General features: G+C 39.9%; 1 protein-coding gene across 4 annotated transcripts in view; it reads right to left on the bottom strand.

Annotated features, from left to right (window-relative positions):
* Positions 1-21,243, bottom strand: part of ASCC3 (activating signal cointegrator 1 complex subunit 3) — a 282,281-nt gene that overhangs the window by 225,449 nt on the left and 35,589 nt on the right. For all 4 annotated transcript variants that reach the window (XR_013956598.1, XM_080615418.1, XM_080615419.1 and 1 more), the window contains exons 5-8: positions 7,869-7,989; positions 4,722-4,929; positions 3,836-3,977; positions 3,184-3,309 (exon numbers count right to left, since the gene is read on the bottom strand). Coding sequence is in view for 3 of the 4 variants with exons in the window: in XM_080615418.1 (XP_080471544.1) it covers positions 3,184-3,309; positions 3,836-3,977; positions 4,722-4,929; positions 7,869-7,989 (597 nt within the window). In the remaining variant the exon portion in view is untranslated. The remainder of the gene's footprint in view (positions 1-3,183; positions 3,310-3,835; positions 3,978-4,721; positions 4,930-7,868; positions 7,990-21,243) is intronic.

The following is a 21,243-nucleotide window of genomic DNA, read 5'->3' as shown; positions in this document are numbered from 1 at the left end:
TGAAAAAAACAAAGATTTTGTTTCTTTGATTGCTGAGACTAATAAATGTTAGTACTTGAGGCAGGGAAACACTCAGAGCTGGCCCTCAGCAACGCAAGAAATTCACCTATGTGTAACAGAGATGGGAGTGGTGAAATGAAGGATAGATGAAAACTAACTAAACTCAAAGGAAGAAGAATATTTATAATTTTAAAGATATTGGGATTTCTCCATAAAATACCAGGCACTTGGAAAGCTGTGATAAATACTATGTAACAGCAACAATAGACAATTTGTTTTTTCTGTGCTTTTTTTCCCTGAGGTTCTTTGTTATTATGGGTTGCATTAAACCTTAATCTATATATTTAGACCAACTCAATGACCTACAGCAAAACCCCACTACTAATGGTATTGCATAAAAGTCAACATATCAAAACTTTCAACTTCCTTATGATGCCTTTAGATGCCGCTATGAACTATCTATTGTTATTATTTACTGACAGAAAAACTTCTTGTCCTCTAAATTGACTTAATTGTCAAAAATTTTAAGCACCAACTAAAATAATCTAAACCTGCCATACAGAGAAGGCAAAATGAAATTCTGCCCTAACCAAGTTATTTGAATCTCAACCAGATCTATCCTAACACAAACACTGGCAATTTCAGCCTCTTTACCTCACTGAGAAAAAGGTGCCATTCAACAAGATTGAAACCTATGAGTCTCACAAATGAAACACGAATCTGACAAGTCCTGCAGTTGGACAAACTATTCTTAAAATCGTCATCTTCTGTTGCAAACCAATATCTGAATTAAATACATAGGCATTCAAACATTCAAGACTGTATTTGCTGTTGACCTTCATGGCTGATCTCATGTAACAGGAAACATATGGAAGAGTAAAGTTCTGAAGAAGATCGTTACAATTTCAGAATTTCGCTGTGAAACTGAAAAGTACACCACTTGGCAATACACAATCTAAAAAGGAGATATTTTATTTGTGAGATTTGCATAACTGATGAATTTTGCAGCATTCATTTTAAAAATAATATGCGTAAAAATCTGCAAACCTTTTCTTTTAGGTATTCATTTTTCTGTCTGAACTATACTTTTTCTGAAACAAGTTACTGTCTGTTGAAATATTGGTATTTCTTGCAAAAAGCTTACAGATTAGTAGGTAGTATTTAGCTTATGACAAAGGCACTTCATTGCAAAAAGCTGTCATGCTGAAAATTATCATATAAAATGTGACATTTTATAGCTGCCGTGGCTCAACTTTTCTATCTAGTTAAACTGTTAGTCACTTCATAAACATGACATTAGGTACTGTCACCCAAGCAGAAAAGAATAGACTCATATTTTAAAATTAAACTGTCTTCTGTTTCTTCTGTTTTAAAACAGTTAAACTTTTATGTAAGACAATCTTTACTCAGAACCCCAATAAAGTGCTCTGGGTAACTGGTATTAGATTTATATTTTCATTTCCTGTTTTCCCACAGAGAAAAATGTGGGAAACTTTTTGCCACGTTGTATGCTGCTGAAGAACTAAGAAACATAAAACTTTCTTCATACATACACACAGCTTGATTCTATACGTGCAGCTTGCTCTTTATGTCCCTGTTTAAATCAATAGAAAATCTTCCATCCAACAACAGATTTGATCCATACAATAAGGAGTGAGCAGGTACACATGATGGTGCACTGTAAGTTCTAAACTGTAAATACTAACAACAAACCTAGTTCTCTTACCTCAGCTTTTTCACCATTTAAATCAGTAAAATGTTAGTTTTGCCCGCATTTTTCCTTCCTGCCCTCTACTTTTTATCAGCAAAGTTTTGCTAATAGTGATTTGCCACTTTCTGCTTAAAGAAACACTATTCAGAAGGTTTTGCAACCCATACAGTCATGCCATAACTCAATACTCCTAACAACTGCATCATACTCTAGTCTGATGGACTGCAAAATAGTGCTGTGCAGTTAGAAGTCAACCCATACAAGTCAGTATAAAGAAGCCTTGGCTCACTTATCCATGTGGTCTTCCAGAAAGAGAACAGAATAGCCATAATCTTTCAGTGATTCAGACTACAGCTCAAAACCATAAATAGTTGAACAGGTAATGCCAAAGGAATTGAGAATTGCGACTCATGAACAAGCAGTTCAGAACAGGAATTTCTTGAATCTGAGCCATCATGAATGGGATTATATCACTGAACTACATCTCCTGATAAATATTCTCAAAATCAGTACCAAAGAAACTAACTGGCTCCATTTACATATCACTTATCACAATATTAATTAGTAATCTTTTTCATTTAGATTTTTGTAATAGACAATAAGAACTAATTTAGCATCCAGCGAGACCTGGACAGGCTGGAGAGTTGGGCAGGGAGAAACTTGATGAAATATAACAAGGGAAAGTGTAGAGTCCTGCATCTGGGCAGGAACAACCCCAGGATCCAATATAGGTTGGGGAACAACCTGTTAGAGAGTAGTGTAGGGGAGAGGGACCTGGGGGTCCTAGTGGACGGCAGGATGACCATGAGCCAACACTGTGCCCTTGTGGCCAAGAAGGCCAATGGCATCCTGGGGTGTATTAGAAGGGGGGTGGTTAGTAGCTCAAGAGAGGTTCTCCTTCCTCTCTACTCTGCCCTGGTGAGACCACATCTGGAATATTGTTACCAGTTCTGGTCCCCTCAGTTCAAGAAGGACAGGGACCTGCTGGAGAGAGTCCAGCATAGGGCAACTAAGATGATTAAGGGAGTGGAGCATCTCCCTTATGAGGAAAGGCTGAGGGAGCTGGGTCTCTTTAGTTTGGAAAAGAGGAGACTGAGGGGTGACCTCATTAACGTTTATAAATATATAAAGGGGGAGTGTCATGAGGATGGAGCCAGGCTCTTCTCAATGGCAAACAATGATAAGACAAGGGGTAATGGGTATAAACTGGAACACAAGAGGTTCCACTTAAACTTGAGAAGAAACTTCTTCTCAGTGAGGGTGACAGAACATTGGAACAGGCTGCTCAGAGAGGTTGTGGAGTCTCCTTCCCTGGAGACATTCAAAACCCGCCTGGACACATTCCTGTGTAACCTTATCTAGGTGTTCCTGCTCTGGCAGGGGGATTGGACTAGATGATCTTTTGAGGTCCCTTCCAATCTCTAACATACTGTGATACTGTGATACTGTGATCTTTGAAATGGTTTACTTACCTCATCTAAGTCTTTAATATAAACAATTTTCTCTTCAATACCAATAGGCATTGGTTCACTATGTGGGATCTTTACCTCTTCATACATTTTATTGTTTTCTCTCTGAACTGCCTCTGGTAAGAACACCTAAAAGAGTATTTCAGGAAAATTAACTGGAAGTATGAAAACAGAAAGTGTCATAATGTATAACTCACTTTGAACAACAGTTTCTCACTTTCCTTCAAAAAATGAACCCACAACAAAAGCAATTCTCACTGATTCATTTTATAGATAGCACTGAACCCCCCAAATGGAAAATAATAATGTTACTACTCAGAAAATAGTCCCCAAAAGACAAAAAAGAATTTCATAAAGCATTCCTTTTGTTAAAGTTAATTCAATGGTTTGCAAAAACAGAAAGAGAAAAATAGTATTTTAATGATTTAAGTGACCCTAGAAGCAAAACCAAATACATCAGTTAAGAATGAGATTCTAGACTCTTCTAGAGTCAGAACCAGAATATATGAAAGTGTTTAAAACCTTCTGCAAACAAGTAGCATTTCCATTCATTGAACTGATAAGGAGGAGAATCTCTAAGGGAACAAAGGGAACCCTGCTGCACATAATTCACTAGGATTTACTGTTCACAAAGGGTCATACAACGAGCACATACCTTTGCACCTCCAATGAATGCTGATGTTTTCATAGCTTCAGCTCGGGAATCATAAACATGTGGATAATGAATTTTTTCAAACTCCATCTCTCTCTGTCTACCTAAGACTGGCATACTTCGAGCATTCAAAAGTGCTAGCTCTCTGTGGGCAGAAGGATAACTGCAATAAATTGGCTTATTTTAGGCAGCCATTACAAAACCTGAATGTGGTATATTGAAGTCAGAGCAAGAGTTGCAGAAAAAAACATTGCATAAAATAATCGACAAAGGAATTTTAAAGTGTTATTCTCTGGTATCAGTTAAACCAAATCCTGATAATGCACTGTTTAGATAAAAATCACAAGTGCAATTCAGTAAGTGCAAGGCTTTCCTAAATACAGTTTTTCTTCTTTTTAAGCAATACAGCAACATGTATTTACCGTTAGATACCAATCCCACTATATTTTTCTCAAGACAAAATACAACAGCTTTTTTGCTCCTTATCCTCTCGCTCTCCTACTCTTCCCATTACCTTCAGCTGACAACATGGAAAATAGTATGCATTAATCTTGGGAGGAAAAAAAGATAGTTATGATAGATTTAGTACAGACTTCATAAATCTTAAGCACATAGTGTGTGTGCAGAAACTGAGAAAGACAGCCTGCCCCTCTAATCTGCATCTCCTACCCACACAGATGAGACAAAGCAGTGATCTGCTTAATAAGAATCTTCATGCTTTCCCTGAAAATTAGGTTTTCATATTTAAAAAATTTCTACATTTTTAATAAAACATGACTTGAAGTCAGAATCATGTAATCACCAAGCAAACGGAAATAAAATAAACGATTACGATATGTTGAAGAAGCAATTACAACAGAAGTATTTCTCATCTGTTGGCATATATTACCTTTGCATCCGCAGCTCTTTGGGATCAAAGCATGTTAGTCCTTCTCCAGAAACTTCTGCATCTTCCCCAGTTTGTTTTTCTTTTCTGGCATTTCGCTTTTCCTCGCGACGATATTGTTTCATTAACAGCCTTTCTTGTTCCGACTGAATTGTAACTTGACAACCATAATTGGGCTTAGCATTTTCTCCTATAAACTTCTTGCACTGTTCTGCAATATGATAACATGTATATATCTCCATAAGTATTGGATCCCCTCTTTGTTTTCCTCAGTTTTCTTCTAAAGGTTTGTTTTTTTAAGTTTTGTTGGGTTTTGCTGGGGGGTTTTGTTTGTTTTGCTTTTGGTTTGGTTGGTTTTTTGCTGGGTTTTTTTTGGGGTGGTGGGCTGATGGCACACGTCTTTAAAGATTGTTTTGCTTTGTATAGATGGTAGTGCAGCAGCTGGCCTCAAGAAAATAAAAGTAGTACCAGTTCTTGTCCCAGTGGTAGGACGTTTAAGGTTACCATCATTAAGCAAACAAAACTCCTTCATCCCAAAGCAAGAGGGTGGGCTAGCAGCAAATGGTAGGGCTTTTTTTTTATCTCATTTCAGTATTTGTAACAAATTCACCAACAGTGGAAACACCACATCTCTCCTCTTACATGTAGAGATGAGTAGAATGGTTTTAGATTAAATAGGCTCTTTTTATTGAACAGCCTCTTCACATAACAAGTAGTGTATATTTATTGGATAACATGATTGTATTGAAAGCATGCTCAGAATGTAATTTCCCTAAGCGCATGAGAAAAGAATCAAAGAATCATAGAATCAGAGAATGGTTAGAACCAGAGAATTGGAAGGGACCTTAAGATCATCTAGTTCCAATCCGGCTGCCATGGGCAGGGACACCTCATGACAGACCATGCTGCCCAAGGCTCTGTCCAATCTGGCCTTTAAAAAAAGAAATCCTATTTATTCAACCACAAATACTCCTTCCCTTCATGTGGATAAGCAGCAGGACTGAATCAAGAAGAATCAGAACCACAGAACAATTCCAGTAAACAATAAATCTAGAGGAGCAGGGAACCCAAAAAAGCCCAGTCACATTCACCCTTGTGAAGCCATTATTGGGCAAACCCAGACACAGCCAAGTCTTTTATATGCAGTGGGGTGGAGAGATTCATTTTGGTTTAAATTATATGACTGTTTTTAAACTTCTGCTTTCAAAATTCTGCAAACAGATTATTAGTTTATTCAGACAAACCTACATATTATATATTCAATGCAATGATGTTTCATATGTACTTTTGCAGTCAAACTCCGAAGTCAAAAACTTCATCAAATAAACCCACTTGACTGATGTTTTGAACAATTTGTGCCACTAAGTTTTCACCTACAGTAACAGTGAAACACATACATCTTACAGCATGCATGCTAGATAAGGTGACTATAACTTGTTAAATAGCATTGACAAAATTCTAACAAACTGTCAAAATGTCCACATTAATACCATCATGCCTGTAGCTTTAACTCTCTCTCTTGTATAAAAAGGGATAACAATGGATACAATTTCCTCACTAAATTTAATTCAGACTGAACACACCACAACAAAGAACTGTTACTTGATTAGTCTGATAAGCACAACAACCACCTTTACTGTCATGGAAGTAAATTACATAAGACATGGTCAAACAATACAGCAAGCTACACAAATGCAGTACACATACAGTTCCTTGACTTGTGCTTATTTTCTCTAGACACAAGATACTCAAAGTACTGACTAAGTTTCTGCAGACACAAATAACTCCCTTTCACAAATGCAATTCTGGAAAGATAAAACTTCAATCCCCATTAGAAACAACTGTTTTGATCAACTTAAAATAAAAAAGTCTTATTAAAATTAATAAACAGAACTCAGGGCAGAGCACCTTCAATCTCAGAGAAAATACTCAAATATCACTGAAGACAACCACAGTGAAATAAGGGCTCTCTCATCAGTGGAAAAAGCATAAAATCAGTAATGCCTTCTTATTGTCTCAAAAGCACGATATTGAAAATATTCTTCCTCCGCATTGTAGCTGAAACTACTGATGGCATAATGAAGAATAAATTCTTAAAAGCTTCCAAAATATTACTTCTGATAAGTGAGAAGAAAATATTTATGTAACTAAAATTCACACATACGATGCAAAACTATAATAGTTCAGATTCTACTGAATGTATTTTTTATTATTTGAGAGGTGGAAAAATACCAAGATACAAAACCTTGTTGCACTGATAGCAAGACATTTTGCTTTGAAATCATGAACACATAAAATGGTTGTTCTGATGAGCATATACTAACCATCAGTACAATGAGGTGAACTTCTAAACTCTTGCTTATATGACATTTCATTCAAGATAAATGTATTAAAAAGGGGTTATTTGTATTTTAAAATTATTGTGAGGATACACAAGTCCACCATTATTAGTTTTATTCACATTTTTCTTACTCTGTGTGCTGTGAACATGCAATGGGCGACACAGTGCTATGTCCATGTAAGATTTATCCCAAATTAAGACCTCATCGCAATCAGATTTATTTTTGTCAGAGGAGAAAGTGAGAAGCTTTGTTTTTAAACAGCAGTTTGTAAATCAGGTTTTTAAAAAATTACTGTGCTTGGGCAACTTATCTTATAAAAACAAAAATCACAGTATAAAACCTGAGCCCCCTTTTTCCTCTTACTTATCCATCTTTAAGCTTAACTTTATTTTTTCAGATGTGGTTTCTACTGTGCTTTTTCTCCCCAAGACCTACATCTGATGATAGTACAGAAGTAGAGAGTAAGCAGGAAAGCAGATGAAGAATAACTAAAGATCAACTTATTTCCAGAGTAACCCATTAAAATCGAAAAAGTGCAACAGTTAATACATTTTAAAAAAATTACACATCGCCACAGGCAATGGAAAGGTAAATAAATACATGCAATACATACTTTTTTCCCCTATATCACCAGTCCATGATTTCTTTGTTTAAGACCATATAAATATTCCTCTCTCTCCACCCCTGGAGTTTTTTTTTTGGCTTGCTCTTTGAATACACATTGACATTACAGTTGTTTGAAATATAACTGAGTGATTAGAAAACTACTTTTTATCCAGTTTGGAATAAAAATTTTGTAGTTACTTACCTTGCAGAGTCTGGAACCTGTTATCATTTGGACAAGTCAAAGATCTTTCCAGAATCACAGATCTATTCTGTAGGAGTTTCTCTATGAGTTCAAAACCTTCAGGGCCTAGCAGCTCAAATAACTACAAAGAAAACAAAGTCATACGTCATTATCCAAATTAATGTAAATTTACAAATAGGACTGTAATAGTTCCATCCCTGGCAACAGCACAACTGTCGACAATGAATTTAAACAAATTAATGAACTTTAAGTAATTCAACCCAAATGATATCATTGGTAGTATTCAGTCAGATTCTCTATTACAAAAAAGGAAAATTAGAGAAAGTTTTCAACTGGCAATATTTTAAATCTGTGAATTTTGTCTATTAAGGAAAGCTCCACTTCTCTGAAGAGATTCTTGTATAAAATTTAACTCTTCTCTAGACTAAACTTTACATGTCTTTATTGTTATTTATATAAATTATGCTGCAAATGTATTCGTCCACAATCTAAGCAGATAAATCAAGAGAACCGATGTTTTCTCATAGAGGTCACATAAATAGCAAGTTATTCCCATTCCAGTGAACTAGAGATGGCTGCTGCATTTTCACAGTCACACCCTACAGAAAACCAAATCACAGATGTGGAGTAAAGCAGGAATTTGAAAAAACAATTAAGACCACACTAGTATTGATTTTGGTCTATACTACTTGTATGTACACTCTGTGTGTGAGCGCATGCAATTCAAACACATGATGTAGGTGATGTACACTGGAAGAGAATTCCATGTCAATAAGCACTATTTTGGCCCAATGAGTCTCTTCAAGTGATTCTCTTGTAGCAGGTTACAAAAACACAGATCCTTACTTAAAGTTCACTTTTCCACGATACTGTTTTTAATAGAAAAAACCCCATCGTCCAAAACATTAAAAGCACTTTTCTGTCTTATCTATAATTATTTTGTCAAAAATCAAAGCATTACAATACAGCAGTAAGTTACTCAGAATCCATTCTTGATTTCTAATACTGCTTAAAACAATTTTTCTCCATTTTTTTCCATTTCCAGAAAGAAAAACAGGGCAATTTCTCCTTAGTGCTCTTTAAGTTTGCTGCTAATATTTTTCATATAACTTCAGGAATCAGGTAAGAGTAAAGGTTATCATGTACTTTGATGTGACGTTCTGTAAAATAGTAAGACTGCAGCACTGTAGGAATCAAGTATTTCTGTTCTAAGTATAAAAAGGAGAGAGAAGTCACTCACTGTCCTGTGTTTAATTTGCCAGCTCCTTAACAGAGAGGTTTTTGTGGCCGTCTGTGACTAGTGCCCTCTGGGAACACCCTGAAATAACTTTATGCTGCCTCTTCATATATTCACAAAAATTTGAACAGTGCCAAGGGCATTAGATCAATGATCGCTTTTTTTTCAGGCCAATCTGTACTTCATAATATAAACTGCCATTAAAAATAAGGAGGGAAAAAAAAAAGTGACTCCTGGCCCTCAGGGTTTCTATGAAAAACATAAGGTTTGTGCAAATTAGTACAGTGACAGCAGTCTGCATAGACCATAAAAAACTCCTCTGAAAAGTATAAATAATTGTATTGCTTTCAATAGAGTAACCAATGATGGCAAATTGGAAAAGCAGCCTGCAAAACAGAGAACTGCTGACTTGATGTCAATTCTTCCCTCAAGAATCTCAATCTATGATGGATTTCTTTTTTACCCAGCCTTCACTAACAACGATCATTAATTCTTGCCTTTTGCATAGCTGTTTACTGCTTCTTTAGTAACACATTTTAGCTAATACTATCTAAAAATATTATGGGGTTCATATTTCAAAAGAAAGTGTCAAATTATTACTGGCAAATTTGAGGAGTAGGTATTTTCCAAGGTTTAAGTGTTTAAGTCCAGGGTGTGTGTGTGTGAAATAATTCCAAAAGCAACAAGTGTATTTGAAATAGCTTAATTGTATAAAGAACTGAATAGAAGTTTGTCTCAACTTTGCTAATGTTCCCTTGACTGGGGAGTACCAGAAAGAACAGGGGAATTAAATGCTTTCAATTCAACCGCATCTGAGCTTAAACACTTGCATCTCATCAAGGCAGCACACACAATGTACGCATATTCAAACTTACCATGTTGCCCCCACAAACCATAACAAAACCATACCACCACCCCATCATCCCCCGAAGGCAAACAACAAATTAGCCCTAACATATCCAGTGTTGACCTTCAGCTCTGCACAGGACTCCAAAGCATCTCTATCACTGGAAGCTGTTGAGAACAAGCTAGAAAAGCATCAATCAGAAAACATGGGTTTTGCTGGGGAAATAGATGGCACTTTATTTTGGATTGGCAAGGTATTTTTCCACTCCTGTTTTCCCATTATACTCTGAAACAAAAAATGCCTGTATCAAAACTATTTCAACCAATTAGAACAGCAGAGCTGTACAAAGAAGCAGTAACATTACACGATGCATTATACCTCATGGTCAGAGGTCATGAAGTAAAACCAGTATCCCTTCCTCCGTCCCCTGGGAGCTAGGGGCTCAAAGGAAAAGTACCAAGGTAAAACTGCCTACCTTACTCTCCCAGACAGCAAACCAGTCAAAGAGAATTGTAACCCATACAGTATTACACACAACAGACTACAACACTCTTGTTAAAGTCACTCCATTTTGTTGTCTTGCTCAGTGGACAGAATGTGGTATTCATTCGCTACCAGCAGCTTGAGAATTATCACCTAAATAATCTTGCTGCTGTCTGAAAAGGAAGGAGTCTTTCAGAACATTTTAAACAGCTAAGACAGACTGAGACCATTGTTTGACATCGAGGGGAAAAAGCTAAAGAAAAGAGAAGACCTGAAGCAATGACCTGTTGTCGTGGTTTAAGCCCAGGCCGTAAATTAGAACCACGCAGTCTACTCCCCCCCACACTCCCCAGAGGGATGGGGAGGAGAATCGAAAGAATGTAACTCCCACGGGTTGAGATAAAAACAGTCCAGTAACTCAGGTATAACACAAATCACTACTGCTGCCACCAATAATAATAATGGTAAGAGAAATAACAAGGGAAGAAAATATGATACCGCTCGCCGGAAAAGAGCCCGACCGAAAAGAGAACGTGCCCTTCCGGGTAGCTCCCAGTTACATCCCCGGGCATGACGTGCTGTGGTATAGAATACCTCTTTGGCTAGTTTGGGTCAGGCGTCCTGTCTCTGCTTCCTCCCGGCCCCTCCTCCTCCCTGGCAGAGCATGAGACTCACAAAGTCCTTGGTCAGTCTAAACATCAGTGTTATCAGCTTTGTTCCCAGGCCAAAAGTCAGAAACACAGTGCTGCAACAGCTACTAAGGAGAAAAACTGACTGCTACTGCTGAACCCAGGACACCTGTTCTTACTGACAAGATGTCTCCCATGCCCATTAGAAGCCTGCCAGAAATCACAGGTGGAAAACAACCACTGAGCACAAGTATTAGAGAATAAGCAATAGGAAAATAAGTCACCACCCACCACTGATAGTAAAAATGGGAACAGCAGTAGAAAAAGTCTGCAAAGAGCAGAAATAACTAAACTCGAGGACTTGCAAGATTAATATGTTATTAATCATCAGCTATTTTCATACTATAGGAGTAATTCACTGCTATCAAATTAAGATATTAAGAACTACCACAGAATTATGCTGTTCTGAAGCGCAATTCTTTATGTTCTCATTTGTTTAGACTTCCAAAAAACATACCAGGGAGTATTCAGAAGCTGTCTACCATTTCAGAAAAACTTCGACATTCATTGATTTTTTTAAGTCTAATTTTCAAAATAATCAACAAATTGAACAAAAAACTGAACATCATTGAAGATCTCAGCAGCAACTGCACTCTATAGTAACTCATGAAAATCAGCATGAGCTGAAGAAAAAACATCACTTGTTGGGATCTAACTTCAATAAAGTGAATGCTGGAGTCTGACATCTTCAGAAACAGCACAAAATTTGCTTTCTTAAGAAAAACAAAGAACAAAAAAACCCCAAAATTTCCATTGTAAGAATAACATTTTTAATATTAATAATGACACGACTGAAATAATGCTGATCAAAATTGATAAACATGAATTAAAGCAAAACTCCATGCAATTTATCTTATTCAAAAGAGAAAAAGCTGCCAAAGTTTGTACAAAGTAACCACCTCACTACTTCTATGAATCTTACACTGAAAAGCACTTACACTTTACAGCGATAGGTTGACTGTATAAATTGAAGAGCAGGAAAGAGAAAAATTTGGAGCTGTGTTGTAACTGCCTTATGCCTACAAGGAGAAGTGAAGTCCCACGGCACAAGAAAATATCTGACCAAGTAAAAGTGGCCTTCTTTCATCAGGATATATCTTTCCTACAGTAGTTTTTGGTTTTGATGCTATACATTTCAGTTACCAACATAAGCTGGAGTGCCTGAACCAACTTCAAAAGAGCAAAATCCACAACACCCTTCCAGTACCTAACTAAATGCTGATGTAGTCCTGACCATTGCCGCAGCTCAGTGTCATGCCTGGATGTCCAGCTGGAGGCACAATGTTGAAGTAACTGCTTATGAAAGTTGTTTCGCACACTGATTTACAAAAGACAATGTATTATTTGTCACAGGAGGCCATGTCATTTTCTAATGCACAGAACAGGCTTCCTCATGATGATATTTAAGGCAATTGCCCTACTATTTCACCGACTATGTCCATAAAGAATCAAACTCCACAAACAGTAGTGAAAGAAAAAAAAAGTAACGATTTATGTAAAATGGAAAGCTTAAGAAAGTTATGAGGCAAGCTGTCAATCCTATCTACTTCTAAGCCTCTCTAAGTGATGAAGCACTAACGCCAAATGAGCTGTGTTGCTCCTTTGGACAAATATGTAGTGTAAGCTGCACAGAAATTCCTAATACTCACTACAGAAAAGGAGAACTTCTTCAGAGGTTTTATGCTGAAGATTCTGTTTCCTCTTCTAGAGAAGAAAAGACAAACTGAAAAACTGTGATGCATTTCTAGCAATTTATGTAGCTTAAGAGGCTAATCGCTATGTTTCATTCCAAAGGAAACACCTTCCATTAATCAAACCTCAGAGTTAGCAGAGTTGTATCCAATCCAACAGTCCATGGGATTATATTTGTAGAATTCAAATGCCAACTACAGCCAATGCAGCTTAGAAAGACAGTAAGGCAGGGGCCCATGTTGACGACAGTCCAATGGTAGCTTTTAATGAAGAAACTACCAGAGTAACAGAAGTTCTTGGAAATACTTTCAACATTTTCCTGGCAACATATTTCTAACATATTGAGCTTCCACCACTTCCTCTCAAGTGCTCATTTCAACAAGGGTACAAGAGGGAAATTTTTGCTTGAAATAAAGATAGTGGTGGTTTGAATGACAGACACATGTTCCTGGCACTTGATCCTGTAACTTGAATGCTGCAAATGACTTCACATGGCTGATGGACAAACACTAAACAATATGTGACACAGCATGTAAAAAACAAAAAAAGACCAACCCCAAACAGGTTCTCAGGATAACAGGTACCCAGATTGTGACTCTTTCAGGACAGCCAGGTAGGAAGAAACATCGGTGCAATCTTGTTTGCAAAAATCTGTGAGGGTTCTGACACACAAAGTAGCAGAGGGGGACAATTCAGCGCTCAGTATAGGTGTTAGCATTTCAGATTTGATACATTATCATATATTCTGGCCTGAAAAGTCAACGGCCAAGATCCTGAGAGCAGGGCAAAGGAATCTGGTAGATGCTCATAGCTGCCTTTTTATTGAGTTATAATGAGATAAACTAGACAGCAGGCAACAGTTGGAGAGGCTGTGCGTCAATCAGCTGTTTCTTGAATACCAGCCAAACTATTACGTTCCTTGAAGTCAGTAACAGATTGTGCCCAAAAGGCAACCCTGTCTGCATTCAATAACAAAGGTCCCAGATTACTTCAGCTACTATTCAGTAACCATAAAGACATAGATGAGTGTGATATACGGTCACTCATATTTGTTTGGATGATTTCTGCATTTCATTTTATGCGCATAGCCTTAACATCTGAAAGAAAGCGTAATGGGTAATCAATCTAGGAACACAAGGACAAGATGTGTCATATTGCATTAGAAAGGTGAAGCAAGGTCCCCATGCTAATGACTTCTACTGCATATATGCTGGTTATATGGAAAAAGCAAGAAGACGCAGGCAGCAGTCTTGCAACCTATCTGCCAGAGCAGGTAACAAGAAAGAAACTAAACACCAATGAGTTGCATGACATAAGTTTTTTCAAGTAAGGCTCATCCATAAAAAGTACATCTTTATTGTTGAACTCATAGCTCAAGATTGAAACAAGATTTTACACTGAATGTTAAATAGCTAATATGCACTTTTGCATTTCTGTAAGACACAATTTAAAAGGAGCCTTAGAGGTACTTAGTGTGACCTCAAACACGACATACAGAACAGTGAGCATCACTTTGACATCATAAGCTATCTATCATCTCAAGGGCATTGTCTTGATTTCTGCATCTTCTATGAAGTGGGAAGAGATCCTATCAATCTCAGAAAATCTTTTGGTTTTCAAATGCAAGCAAAAATAGACTAGGAACAGTCCTTGTAACTTGCTTGAGTCTTCAAACTAAGTAGTGCTCTGCAGCAGTACATGAAACAGAAAACCAAATTCAGCCAACCAGCGGCTGTCCTCTGCATCTCTTTACATTTATAGCCTAACAGCTGGTCTAGCTTACAGAGTACCACCTACACAACTAATTGCTATGCCTGCACTTACTGGCTTGTTTGCAGATGATACTGCTTTACAAGGCGGTTTTCAATCAGCCCTGGAAGAATCATCTCCCTAGCATGATCTCAAGATCTCAAGTTTCTTCTGTTCTAGTAGCTCTAACTAAAATGATTGATTAATTTCAAAAATGATAAGGAAAATATGACATTTTTCTTTCGCTACAGGCTTACTGCAAAAGCTGTCTGGATAGAGTACCCAAAGAGTAACAGACAGAAAAATTTGTATTAGCTGTTGCTTAAAAGATTCATACACAAAACCTGAAAAAGACATTGAAAACAGAGGAGGTTTTTGCATGAGAAATTTCAACACAAACTTCATGCATATAATATATACAACGATTGCCAATTACTACTGTGCTGAAAAATAATGGACTATCACCACTTCTAACATCTACAGATTACAGAAGAACACTTGATTTAAAATAAATCTTAGATGTTCTGCATTTTCACATTTCTTACAGGTTAATTAAGACAAGCCAGACGAAGCATAATTTCTTACCATTGTTATTAAAAAAAGATATTAGGCACATGAGAAAGTCATTCAGCTCTCACATTTGCTTTTCTTTTTTCAAGCCTGGCATTTCTGAATACACAGTCCATCACATAAAGTCCACTTACACAGAAATGATATTCCAATCCTAGGAAACATTTCCACTTAGGACACTTGTGCAGAGCCTTAGTGAGCTCAGCTTAACTGCATTTGCCTCACAACAGAACAGTGGCCAGGCACTACAAGCACTTTGAAGGCGAGTTGCTAATTAACTATGTGCACGCAGAATGCATTGTTGATCGTCATTCCTTGGTATAGGGGCTGGATGATTCTCATATTGCAACCTCATTGGTCACTGGGATCAGATACGACAGAATAATGTGCCCACAGGCAAGCATTCTAACAGGACAAGGAACAGGCAGCCTTCAGCAGAATCAAACACCAGCTCCATGATAATGAATGAGAATTACTACCTATCACCAGAGAGGTTTTAAAGGTCTGTCTGCGAAATCAGTAAGCTTTGAATTTTTGGATTTTACTGTCAGTCAGCAGTTGGAAGAAAATAATAACTAAACACAAAGTTAGAAACAGGCAGATTACAGAAAAGCAGCAAAATTCTACAATTCCAACAAAAATTCATAATTTTACTTAGAAGATAGAAAAAGGCTGAGTGAGAAAGTTGATGGAAAAGTTTTCATATAACATTGTCTTTGGGAAAGATATTTGCATAAGGATAATGCATTCATGACAAATTCTTACTCAACATTCAACTTTTGGTTGCTTTTCTCATTATTACATTTGTAGTCAACAAGAAATGCTGGAAATCTGGTCTTCAGCATGGGACATATTTTTAGTTCAAGTACAAGTACAAGGAATACAAGTATAAGGCACAAGTAAAGACACAGCCAATTATTCTTTTTATCACCTTCTATCCTGAAAACATTGGCATTACCTTCTATTTTTATATATTTCTGTATCCACAAATCCCCGTGCAATTTTACTTCAACTGCGCATTAGTAGAAATTTATGAATCACAGCAAGAAAAATTCTAAAATTAGTATTAAAAATCAAAACCTAATTTCTTAGAAGACTCAGCCTACAGGTACCAGGTAAGACTTCTTTGAAATCAAAATGAAATTTAAAGTTAAAAATATTGAAATTGATCAGTTACAGGTCTTATGACAAGACTCAAAAAACAGACCATCAGATTGAAAGTATATGCAAATATTTCTTAGTGGCCCTAAACCAGTTGTCTTACCTATTTAATTTCCTGCCAGTTTTGATTAAAAATATCTTTTTGGTAGTCTTCCTTTATTAAGAAAAAAATAACATCATCTGTCACAGTATATATCTAAAATATTTGCTGGAAAGTTTTTTCCAGCTCCTTGTGCAAATCCATACTAAAACTGTCTACCACACTTGACAAAAAGACAAGTACAAAACCACAAAACACCTCAGCAAATTTTCTTCATACATTTAAATGAAATTAAGTAGACTGGAGAGATCACCACCATCATCAATGTTTTAACACCGACTAATTAGAAACTTACACTGATACACTAATTTTGAAAATTTCCAACATACAGCTACAAGGCAACTTTTACCAGCTTATTGAGCCTAAGGACTTCAGCTATTAGAATAATGTCAAACTGCAGACTGCTGACTTGCCTCATAAAAAGGAAGCCCTGAAGACTAATTTCAACATAGACAAACTTGCTGTTACATGATCTGTTAAACTAATATTTATCTTCAGAAGTATTCTGGGATCAGCGGTTCATGAATTTTGAAGGAAAAAAAATAAAAAATCCTAGAATTTGCTAATTGCTGCACTTGCCACTTTTCTTACCTGTAGATACAAGGGTAAGAAATTCTGACTTTACCCAGCAGAAAACATACATTTACAGAATTATTTTCTGTATCAGAATAAAACAATTTTTCTTTTAGTGCTGAGGATTTAAGATACTTATAAAATAGTGGTGGTTGGCACAGAATTCTTTCCTGCAAAGGGGGAAACCTGCAGGTTTTCTTAAAGGACAGCAATTCCCAAACCTACCATTTCAGGAGGAGGACTTGGCTAATCATGGAGTTATTCACCTCTAGTCCAACACTCCCACTATCACATTGTGTACTGACAGCATAAAAGAAAGTACCAGCGAGCCAAGGAGTTAGTCAGTCAGCTGATCGGAGCTAGCACAGCTAGAGCCGGAGCCGGCACGCTTCAGAGACCACGAGGGTCAGAAGAGATTAGGAAAATCAGAGGGGACAGCGCAGAGACATCGCGATTCCCGACATCTCCCGATCCCCGAAGCCCCAGCAGCCCTTGCGAGAGAGCGGCTGACGTGCAGGGGGCGTCCCCGCGGTAACGGCAACCGCACCCCTGCCCCTTGCCTTGAAAGAGCCTTTGGGAGGGCAGCGACCGGTCGCTGCCCACCGGGCGCAGGGAGGAACAAGCAGGTTGTGTTGTGGACTCTGTTGCTGGTGTCCCAGACTGCTGACCAATATGGTCGTCTCCAGAAGGAGAGCTTGCAGTAAGGAGACTGTAGCAACCCAGACAGAGACCCTGCCCCAAACCGTGGCTGTTCAGGTCTCTGGCTGCAGGGAGTGCCAGAGCCTGCTGCTGCTGAGGGAGGGAGGCCAACATTCCACCTGTGTGAGGTGTGAGCAGGTAGAAGATCTGCTTAGATTGGTGGCAGAACTTAAGGAGGAGGTCGAGACGCTGAGGACCATCAGGGACTGTGAAAGGGAGATCGACTGGTGGAGTAACTCCCTAGCATGTCAGCAGGAACGGTTCCAGGGAGATACCCCCCACAAGGGGATGGACCCCCTGTCCTCTCAGACAGAGGGGGATGACCCAAGACAGCCCCTGCTCTGTAGCTGTTGCGCAGAGGTAAGGGACCAAAAAGACGATGAGGGCTGGAAGCGAGTTCCAGTTCGGAACCGTGGGCAACCTTCCTCCCTTCCTGCCCTGCTTCCCCAGGTGCCCCTCAGTAATAGGTTTGAGGCCCTGGATCTGGATGGAGAGGTAAGTGAGAATGTGGTGCAAGGCCAAACTACAAGGTCACATAGGAAAAGGCGGTCGACTTCGCACCTCAAGACTGCCTCTGACAAGAAAGAAAGAAAAGTCATTGTCGTAGGCGATTCCCTTCTGAGAGGAACAGAGGGCCCGATATGCAGAGTTGACCCTCATCATAGGGAAATGTGTAGTCTGCCTGGAGCCCGGATCAGGGATATCACCAAGGTGCTCCCCAGCCTGGTGCACCCGACAGACTACTACCCGCTGCTGGTCTTCCAGACAGGTGGGGGGGAAGCTGCTTCCCGCAGTCTGAGGGGGATGAAGAAAGACTACAGGGCCTTGGGGCGGATGGTGAAAGAGTCTGGGGCTCAAGTGATCTTCTCCTCGCTTCTTCCATCTTCCGGTGATGATGTGGGATTGTATGGGAAAATTCAGTCCGTAAACAATTGGCTTCGAGACTGGTGCTTTAGGCAGGGCTTTGGGTTCTTTGATAACAGCTGGTTTTATAAGGCTCCAGTCTGGATGATGGCATGTGGGAAAGGTTTAACTCACAGAGGCAAAAGGATGCTGGGGCAGGAATTAGCAGGGCTCATTTGGAGAGCTTTAAACTAGATTCGAAGGGGGATGGGGTTGTAACTGGGCTTGCCCCAGTGGGGCAGCACTCTAGGATTGATGAAGACTGGGAGGCCTCCTATAATCCTAGGGTGAAATCGGTGAGATCAGCTCCCTCCTTGAAATGCCTATACACCAATGCATGCAGCATGGGAAATAAGCAGGAGGAGTTGGAGACCTGTGTTAAGTCAGGAGATTATGATCTGGTGGCAATTACAGAGACGTGGTGGGACAGCTCGCATGACTGGAATATACTCATGGAGGGCTATGTCCTTTTCAGGAAAGACAGGCCAGCCAGGCGGGGTGGTGGGGTTGCTCTTTATGTGCGAGAGCAGCTACAATGTACTGAGCTCTGTCCAGGAACAGGGGATGAGCGAGTTGAGAGTCTGTGGGTGAGAATTAAGGGGCAGGCTGGCAGGGGTGATACTGTTGTGGGTGTCTGTTACAGGCCACCAGATCAGGGTGAGGAAGTTGATGAGGCCTTCTACAAGCAGCTGAGAGCGGCCTCACAGTCACAGGACGTGGTCGTCGTGGGGGATTTTAACTTCCCTGATGTTTGCTGGAAGGACTACTCAGCAACCCAGCCACAGTCCAGGAGGTTCCTCCAGTGGATGGATGATAACTTCCTCATGCAAATGGTGGATGAGCCGACCAGGAGAGGAGCGCTGCTGGATCTCATCCTCATTAACAAGGAGGGTCTGGTCGAAGCAGTAAGGGTTGAGGGCTGCCTTGGTTGCAGCGACCACGAGATGGTGGAATTCAGGATCTTGTGTGGTAGGACCAGTACAATAGCAAGTAGAATTGCAACCCTGGACTTCAGCAGGGCAAACTTTGGCCTTTTCAAGCAATTGCTAGGGGAAGTCCCATGGGCAAGGCTGCTTGAAGGTAAAGGGGCCCAAGATAGTTGGTTGGCATTCAAGAATTGCTTATTCCAAGCTCAAGAGCTGAGCATCCCGACACGTAGGAAGTCAAGGAAGAGGGCCAGGAGACCTGCGTGGCTGAATAAGGAACTGCTGGGTATGCTCAAGTGGAAGAGCAGAGTTTATAGGTCATGGAAGGAGGGGCTGGCCACTCGGGAGGAATATAAGGCTGCTGCTAGAGGATGTAGGAAGGCAGCTAGGATGGCTAAGGCCTCCTTAGAATTAAATCTGGCCAGAGGGGTCAAGGACAACAGAAAGAGCTTTTTCAAATACATAGCTGATAAAACTAATACCAGAGGCAAGGTAGGCCCACTGGTGAATGGGATGGGTGCCCTGGTGACAGAAGATACTGAGATGGCAGAGTTATTGAATGCCTTCTTTGTCTCAGTCTACTCTGCCGGAGGCAGTCCTGAAGAACCCTGTACTCCTGAGACCTCAGATGAAGTCAGGTCACTGGAGCAGTTTGCCTTAGTCCATGAGGAATGGGTTAGGGACCAGTTGAGCAATCTGGACATCCATAAATCCATGGGTCCAGATGGGATGCACCCGCGGGTGCTGAGGGAACTGGCGGAAGTCATTGCTAGACCACTCTCCATCATCTTTACCAAGTCTTGGGAAACGGGAGAGGTGCCTGAGGACTGGAGGAAAGCAAATGTCACTCCAGTCTTCAAAAAAGGCAAGAAGGAGGACCCGGGTAACTATAGACCGGTCAGCCTCACCTCCATCCCTGGGAAAGTGATGGAACACCTTATCCTTGATGCCATCTTAAGGCATGTCAAGGATAAGAGGGTTATGAGGGGCAGTCAACATGGCTTTACCAAGGGGAAGTCATGCTTGACCAACCTCCTAGCCTTTTATGAGGAAATAACATTGTGGATGGATGATGGCAGAGCAGTGGATGTGGTCTACCTTGACTTCAGCAAAGCATTTGACACAGTCTCCCACAGCATCCTCATAGCTAAATTGAGGAAGTGTGGCCTGGATGATCAGGTAGTGAGATGGACTGCAAACTGGCTGAAGGAGAGAAGCCAGAGAGTTGTAGTCTATGGGGCGGAGTCCAGTTGGAGGCCTGTATCTAGTGGAGTGCCTCAAGGGTCAGTATTGGGACCAGTATTATTTAATATATTCATCAATGATTTAGATGAGGGAATTGAGTGTACTGTCAGCAAGTTTGCTGATGACACTAAGCTGGGAGGAGTGGCTGACACGCCAGAAGGCTGTCCCGCCATCCAGCGGGACCTGGACAGGCTGGAGAGTTGGGCAGGGAGAAACTTGATGAAATATAACAAGGGAAAGTGTAGAGTCCTGCATCTGGGCAGGAACAACCCCCGGTTCCAGTATAGGTTGGGGAACGACCTGTTAGAGAGTAGTGTAGGGGAGAGGGACCTGGGGGTCCTAGTGGACAGCAGGATGACCATGAGCCAACACTGTGCCCTTGTGGCCAGGAAGGCCAATGGCATCCTGGGGTGTATTAGAAGGGGGGAGGTCAGTAGGTCGAGAGAGGTCCTCCTTCCCCTCTACTCTGCCTTGGTGAGACCGCATCTGGAATATTGTGTC

This window comes from Psittacula echo, assembly GCF_963264785.1.
Source record: "Psittacula echo genome assembly, chromosome: 4".
NCBI lineage: Eukaryota > Metazoa > Chordata > Aves > Psittaciformes > Psittacidae > Psittacula > Psittacula echo.
This window is presented reverse-complemented; position numbering and strand designations above follow the sequence as displayed.